Source organism: Musa acuminata, chromosome BXJ1-5, assembly GCF_036884655.1.
Source record: "Musa acuminata AAA Group cultivar baxijiao chromosome BXJ1-5, Cavendish_Baxijiao_AAA, whole genome shotgun sequence".
Taxonomy (NCBI): domain Eukaryota; kingdom Viridiplantae; phylum Streptophyta; class Magnoliopsida; order Zingiberales; family Musaceae; genus Musa; species Musa acuminata.
The window spans coordinates 37737501-37745768 of record NC_088331.1 but is presented as its reverse complement, the minus strand read 5'-3'; the positions used below and the strand labels follow the sequence as shown (position 1 = coordinate 37745768).

The 8268-nt window shown below is 39.6% G+C and overlaps 1 protein-coding gene across 9 annotated transcripts in view; it reads left to right on the top strand.

Moving 5' to 3' along the window:
- Positions 1-1092: 1092 nt before the first annotated feature.
- The window catches only part of LOC135674180 (octanoyltransferase LIP2p, chloroplastic-like), an 11460-nt gene continuing 4284 nt past the window's right edge, over positions 1093-8268 (top strand). For 6 of the 9 annotated variants that reach the window (XR_010513543.1, XR_010513542.1, XM_065183746.1 and 3 more), the window contains exons 1-2: positions 1104-1224; positions 1751-1947. Coding sequence is in view for 7 of the 9 variants with exons in the window: in XM_065183746.1 (XP_065039818.1) it covers positions 1784-1947 (164 nt within the window). In the remaining 2 variants the exon portion in view is untranslated. Of the gene's footprint in view, positions 1225-1248; positions 1672-1750; positions 1948-8268 lie in introns of those variants that run through there. The other 3 variants (XM_065183741.1, XM_065183742.1, XM_065183740.1) reach the window with 3 other exon arrangements.

The following is an 8268-nucleotide window of genomic DNA, read 5'->3' as shown; positions in this document are numbered from 1 at the left end:
CGTGCTCCTCGGCCTCATGCTGCCCGGGACCACACCTGCGCGGCTTGCCCGCCTGCGTCGTGCTCCTCGGCCCCATGCTGCCCGAAGACCACACTCGCGCGGCCTGCTCCTACAGGGCCTACCACTCCTACAGCCGAGCCCAACCTGACCTACGATTCATACTTCGGGGTTCCTCGGACCATTCACTGCTTAGTGCCACCACTGCGCATCCAACCCTCATAAATTACCAAGCTCCACGATTCCCACGCCCTTGGCGACGAACTGGCCTTCGCCCAACAGAGATAGTTCCTTAAAACCGAAGTCATGCCTCGGAGCCCCCTTACGGCAGCCGGTGCATAGCTTCCTTTGGGGGGGGGAGTATGATGAGGGTGATAATTATTGTAAGACTTGCGTGACATCAGCTGACGCCCCACGTCCCTGTCGAGTTGACAGCACCTGACAGACGCAGGCCGAAACGCCAACCGAGGCCCATTAACGACTGCTCAGGCTCTATCCCTCACGCCACGCCAACGACGATGTCGGACGCCATCCGAGGTACGATCCTGCTCTTTGTGGGCAGGTACATCAGGTAACACTAAACTCTCCTATAAATACCCTCGTGTTTCAAATAAGAGGGGGGAGGACAATAGAGTGAAGGACCAACAAACATCATGCGACCTTGAACTAACTTGATCATCGGAGGGGTCGGGTCAAGCACCCCGACCCGACCTGTGCGCAGGAACGAAGACAAGGCAATTCTCTCCGGACGCACCAGGCGAGGAGCCCCTTCCCGGAGGAAACGACGACCCACCTCCTCGACCGAACCAACCGAGCCAGCGACCTCAGCAGTCCGAGGAACCCCCTTTGGAGATCCTTCGTCATCCGGACCCGAATCGAACTGCGTCGACCCTGAGGCCACAGCTCAAGGTAGTTTACACAAACAAGTCCAAATACTGTGGCAGCCACACAAGCACAGGAAATTATTTTGTCATACCCTAAATATTTTTTGATATAATTTATTATAAAATTTTATTATTATAATTAATTATTGTTCACTCCTAATTCTAATTTTCACTTGAGTCGTGAGTGTTTGGAGGCCGGTATCGAATCGGACTCACATTGACGTCGATCGGTCACGAAATGTGGGTACAGAGCGTGTGACCCCTAAGGGTGTTATGGTAACAATACCTCGAGTACCCGTGCAAGCGTTTCTCGCTAGCTCCGTCCATCTGCTGCTGCTCTCTGGTGAGATTTCTTCCCCTCGATCTCCTTCTCGCTTTTAGTGATCTCTTCAGAGAATCCCATGAATTCGATATTTCTAGAAAGTTTTGGTTTTGTTATATTTCCCGGAGGTTTCTATTTGTTTCGTGGAAACAATTCATTCTTATTGATAACGTCACCCATATCATTGTTTCTTTTATCTTCATCCCTTTCATATTGGGTGATTTCATTGTCATAGATGAGATTTGTTGATTTGCTTCTATTTAAGCCTTATTTTATATTCTAATTTTCCGAACGCAAGTAGATAACGTGTTTCGATTTGGTTCGGTTCAATTGAGGCTGACGCCTTTGTGTGGAACACCTCGAGTGTATCGAATACCTCTGCCTCTCTGCAAACCCTCGATCTCTTGTCTACATGTTGTAATATCCAGTTTTCGTCTCTTCTTTCTCCTTTAATTTTTTTTTTTAGTGGTAAGTTATGATTTCTTCCAATGTGTAGTCAATTTGTTCTTGTTGTGAAGTGATGAAGATCTCTTGTTGGGTTGTTCAGCTCTTGGAATGTTGTTGCGCAGCCGGTTGAGAGATGATGTTACTTGCGAGCCATGGGTTTATGATCCCATGTCTTCCACGGATGAACTCGGAGGGGATGCGAAATCGGCCATTTTATAGTATGAGGTTTGCGAATGTGGATGGAGTGTATCACGTAGCTGATTATTCTGCCACAAGTCATCGTGTACAAAGGAGGAGGTTAGAGTAATAAACTTGGTGACTATTTGCAGTGTTCTGGTGGCATAGAGCTGTAGGATGTCATTGTTTTTTTATCTTCATCTCTTTCATATTGGGTGATATGGGTGATTTTATTACTATAAATGAGATGTATTGATGTAGAACACAGTAGGGAAGTAGAGAGAAAGAGAGGGAAAGAGAAAGACAAGTGTGAGATAAGGGAGGAGAGTAAGACTAGAGGAGATGTAATTCTTTCCATTTCAAATCTGAAAAATGCTTGATCCATTGATAAGATCCACTATTTATAGGGGTTTAGGAGCCTTGGTATAATTAATGAAGACGATGATTCTCAAGAGTAATCTCCTATAGAATTAGTATGCTTTTTAGAAATTCAAAATGTGACTTCTAGGATACCTAAATAGTAAATAAGTGCACTTAATACAAGAGTGCACTTAATACAAAAGGAGTTCTTAGAAAGACCAAAATATATTTTTTTAAAATTTTTAACACAATTCTTAGAATTTCTAGGTCAACTAATTGATGACTTTTTATTGATTTCTTTGCTTAAAATAAAATTTTCTAAAATCATTTGTAAAGCTAGATAGTTCTCTATCAGTATCCCCCAGTGAAATAGAACTCGACCCCGAAGAGTGATCTGTAAGGTACTAGTCCAGTAAGTCTGATGCAAAGTTGCAAAGTTCCTCCAAAGTAATTCAAGTGAAATCGAAAGTTGGACGATCACGCCACTTCATAAGAAAGTGTTGAGTAATGCTAATAGCATATGTGACAAGATGGTCATCAAGAATAGCCTCTATGTCATCCTTGTGTTGTGGGAGAATCAGTGCTTTGCGAGGATTCACCTATAGAAACATTGGTAGACAGAGGAGGCTCAAAAGTACACCATGACATGGAGTTAAATTCTCCACATTGAAAACTGAACTAATATTTAAGTTGGAAGGAAAATCAAGCATATATGCATTAGAAATGATCTTTTTCTGGTGGAGCGGTTGATTGAGTTATTGCATGCAAATTTTGAAGTGGGTAAAGTTATGTCCCAATTTTCAGGTTTCTCCCCAACTAAACATCTAAGAAGATTTCCCAAGGAACGATTAACAACCTCAGTTTGACCATCAGTATGGGGGTGAAAGACTGAAGAGAACTTCATTGTTGTGCTAAATAGTTTTCAGAAAGTTTTCCAAAAGTAGCTAGCGAATTTCACATCCCTATCGGACACCAAGGTTAAAGGCAAGCCACGTAATTTAATTACTTCTCGAAAGAACAGTTTAGCAATGTGTAAGGTGTTGTTGGTCTTATTACATGGGATAAAGTGGGTCAATTTTTAAAATCGATCAATAATAATCAGAATAGAGTTATGGCCACGGGCTATTTTAGGAAGTTCAAGGAAAAAAATCTAAACTTACATCTTGCTAATGGTAAATGTGGAATGGGTAATCGGTTGTATAGGAACAGGTAATGGTAAATGCCCTTAGAAATTCTACTAAGGGCATTAGCAGCTTTGTTTTGAGTGTCAAAACAATGCTTAATTACAAATGAGTATTCATTGAGAAACTCAACCCACTTGGCGTGTCGAGCATTTAACTTCTTTTGGGCATTTTAGTAACTTAGGGCCTAATGGTCAGACAACATGACAAACTCTTGTGGCAGAAGGTAATATCGCCAATACGTAAGACAATGCACAATCATGTAGAATTCTTTGTCGTAGGCAAGGGTTTTAATTTTGAATGATACCGCCCATATTGGGCGGTATATATCAATCCGTCAGTAGACCGGTACATGAACCGCCCACTACTGGACAGTATCCACCTGGCTGCAGCGAGGGAAGAAGCGTCAAGGGAGAATTGGGAGAACCTTGACGCTTTCCGATCTGGTGCCACCCTCCCTCAATGATCCCAATCCATGAGGTAACGGAGAGGCGGCAGCTCGGCTTCTTCGTCGTGTTCTTCACTGAAGGCCAAAGACGCCTGCAGCCTTCGTCGAAGGCCGGAGACGCTTGCAGCCTTCGCCACATTCTTCATCGAAGGCCGGAGACGCTTGCGGCCTTCGCCGCGTTCTTCGTCGATGGCCAAAGACGTTTGCGGCCTTCGACGTCTTTGCTGAATGCCGTAGATGAGGAGAAGACCGCATCTTCTCCTCGTCGGACACGATTAGGAGAAGAAAAAGAGGCGACATCGTCAAGGCAGCATACGCCTCCTTTTTTATAATTTTTATATTATTTTTATATATTGATTTTTGTATTTATATTATATATATATATAATATATATATATTTATACATACTAAATGGTACACCCTAGTGTACCGCTTGGTGCGCCCGTATCGTATCGTATCGAGCAAAGTTCGAAACGTCGGTACGATACGAAATTACGAACCTTGGTCATAGGTATAATAATGTTGTTTTGCATTATTGAGTTTCTCACTAGAAACAGCGATATGCTAACCCTCTTGACTAAGAATTTCTCCTATGCCTATACTAGAGGCATCACAAGTGACCTCAAAGGGTTTTTATTAAACATAGGGTGTCTAAGAACAGGAGTGGTGGTCATTTTCATTTTGATGTTAGCAAAGGCTTTGATAGTAGCCAAGGTCGAAAAAAACTCATCTTTCTTTAAACAATTAGTGATAGGTGTCATGATAGAACCAAACCCTCTAATGAATCTCCTATAAAAATAGACTCATCCATGGAAACTACGAATCGTGGTAAGGGTTTTAGGCTCAAGCTATTCTAAAATGACGCGAATCTTTTCTAGATTAGTGGCAACACCTTGGGCAGAAATGATGAAGCCTAGGAATAGGACATGGGTTTTTATGAACAAACACTTTTCCAGATTTACATAGAGCTTAGCAACTCTAAGGGTAGTAAGAACCCATCATAGAGTTTTTAAATGATTCTCTTTAGTCTTACTAAACATCAAAATGTTATCAAAGTAGACTACAATAAATTTGCCTATATAGGGTTGTAAAACTTGTTTCATGAAGCACATGAAAGTGCTTGGGGCATTGGATAGACCAAAGGGCATGACTAACCATTCGTATAGACCATCTTGAGTTTTAAATGTTGTTTTTCATTCATTGCTAAATATAATATGAATTTGGTGGTATTCGCTTCTTTGGTTAATTTTCGAAAACCAACTAGATCTTGCGAAAAGGTTAGCATCTCCTCAAATCAAGGAATCGGGAAGTGACATTTGATTGTTATTTTGTTGATCGCTCAGCTATCCACTTGCATCCTCCACGACCCATCTTTCTTAGGGGTTAACAAGGTAGGGACAATGCAAGGACTAAGGCTGTGTTGTATATTTCCTTTAGCCAAAAGTTCATCAATTTGTTTGTTTAACTTGATTCTTTCCTTGGGATTCATTCTATAATGTGGGAGATTAGGGAGTTGCAATCCTAGGAGAAGGCCAATGACATATTGGATTTCCCGTAAGGGTGGCAGTTCACTAGGTAATTCCAAGGGTATGACATCAAAAAATTCATCTAGTAAGGACTTAACCTCAGGAGTTAGGTTAGGAATAGTGCAAGGGCTAGGAATTTCTCTAGCAATGATGGCCATACAAAATTTGTTGTCTAGGCTTTCTATTTTAAAAGATTTAGGATCCAGTAAGTGGAATCCCTTGGTAGTTAGGGCTTGTGGAGGAGACTTGGGAGTTCTTGATTTGTTCTTTTTTTATGGTTTTGCTAGTCACAGGATAATATTTTTGTCTCTGTATAGAAAGACAGGTGTTTTCATCAATAACCTGATTGATAACATCAAGGTCATACAACTAAGGTCGACTTCAAAAGAATGTAGGCAACGTCTTTTGGTAGGATATCACAGTAAATCTTATCTTGGTAATTGCCCATTTTAATTGGTACTAGGCATCTCTTGGTCATGAGTAGAGTGGTTTTATCAACCTAGACTATTCTAAATGAGGTGGAATGCGATTCTACCTTAAGATTTAGTCTCTTGATAGTAGATTTTGAGACTACGTTCATAGTGCTATCCCCATCAATAACCAATTTGCAAGTTCTTTCCCTACTTCAGATAAAAGTATGAAAGATACTTGTCATTTTTCATTCATTGGAATCATTAGCAGTAGAGAGAATAATACAGACAACATTAACATATGCATCCTTAATTTCTAGTCCGTTTTTGTCACTTAAGTAGATTTCGGGTTCAACTACTTGGTCTTGATTTGATCCTCTAGTCCTTGTTTTAAGATAAGGGTATGTTGAGGACAATGAGAGGCAATGTGATCTCTATTATGGCTATAATGACAATGGACTAAAGACGAACTAGTTTGAGAATCAATAGTTGAACAAGTTGAACGATTTATGGTTCAGCCATAATTGTTGCTAGTAGTGAGGATTTTTGACTTGACAAAGCCACTACTTGGGGTAGATTAGGTAATAGTTCTATTGTCGAAAGACTGAGAAGATGCTCGATGAATTAGATAAAGTTTGATGTACTTCTCAATCTCAAGGGTTCGTTGGGAAGCTTCCTCTATGGTGTTGGGAAAACTAAGAGAGGCTTTCCATTAGATGTTAAACCTCAACCCATTAATAAATCTTCTAACAGTGATGATTTGGTTCTATTCAATTTCACCCTTAAGTAAAAATTTCGTAAATTGGGCCAAATACTCTATCACACTAGAATTCAATTGTTTGAAGTTTAACTATAGTTTAACTAATTGGCTTTGAAAGTAAGTTGGTAATTATTTTTCCTTCAGTTTTTGTTTCATGACTTGCCATTGAGTGATGGGAGACTCTCGACGATGTTTGCGACTACGTTAGACATGTTGCAAATAAAGCTATTAGTTTCACTTTTGCAAATTGTACACGTTCAATAACAATTATTCCATGCCACTCAAAATAGTCTTCCATGCTATCTAACTAGTCAACAAACATATTTGGGTCAAACATAGCATCAAAGTCCGACACATCCACTTTGACTCTTCTAGCCATTCCCCCTGTATTGTTAACAAATCGAACTTGTTGGCCCATTACTCGGGTTTATGGATTTCTAGTAGGTACTAGGAATTTATCATTAAGGTCAAAGGCTTCGTCATCATGAATTGTTGGAGCATGATTGTGAATAGGTGCCCTATAGGTGGACTTAGGATTTGTTCGAATTAGAGCTTAGGGAGTAGGTAAAATTCTTTGATTTAAAGCTATTGATTGTGGAGAATGAATATGTTGCTTAACCGAATAATCAACCTCCTCATTCATGGGTTGTTTTTCAATATGTTGGATGGCTCTTAGGACTTGGGTCATTTGGTCACATAACTGGTTCAATATTGTATCATGATTTGCTAGCTTGGTCCTAAGGGTGTCGATTCATTTAACACGTTAGGTAAAAAAAAATAGAACTTATTTATATGATTTTATTTTACAATGCTTTCATTGTTTTGAGCTTTTCTTGAATGGATTCTAGAGTGTGAATTTCTAATATGGATTTTTTCAGTTAGATTATGTCTGCCAATAACTAAAAAACATTCACGATGTTTGATTGCTAATTTTGATGATCTAGATCATGTATCATACCAATTTGGAACGAAAGAGTGCCACAAATCTAGATAAGAAATGTATATTGTGGTCCAAGGGGACAGAGTGATCATACAAATATGATTCTAGTGGTATGAGATGAGATCTACTACACACACTTGTATTATGGTTTTTCTTCTACACAACAGAACAGAAACTTATGAAATGGGGACCTTGTTGTTTAAGGTCTTTTGTTTTCATCATGGTAACATGAAAATTTTCTACCATATGGATAGGGTGACTCATGTCCTTATTTGATTTTGATCAATCTCTCTTTTTTGGTGATCCTTAATGCCTTTGCTTATTCTTTCTCATTTATTTATTTTTCTGTAAGTTATATCCTCTTTTTTCTTTAAATTAAGTGGTACACTCAACAAAAGGGTCATAATCCGTAAGAATGATGCTTGGGCTTTTAGTGTCATATGTTGAACATGGATTTGTACAACCAAAAATTTAATATAGCTTGATTAATCAATGTTTTGAAAAGTGGTATCCGTCCACTTATGCACCACATATGCGGATGCAGTCCATAGACCACACTGGATTACATTATGTTGTGCCAATATGTGGTATGCCATTAATGCAGTCTGCATGTATGTAATGCAGACACACATGCCACATATGCAGACGCTTTAAAGAACCATGTATATTAGCCGAGCTAACTTGATCTAACAAATGGAGCTCATCAATGGATCATCTTTAACCATGTCTATGCTATATTCTGAAAGTGAATCATTAGAGATTAACATTAGCAAACAAGTAATGATTCACTTGCAAATATTAGCAACTATTCCTGCA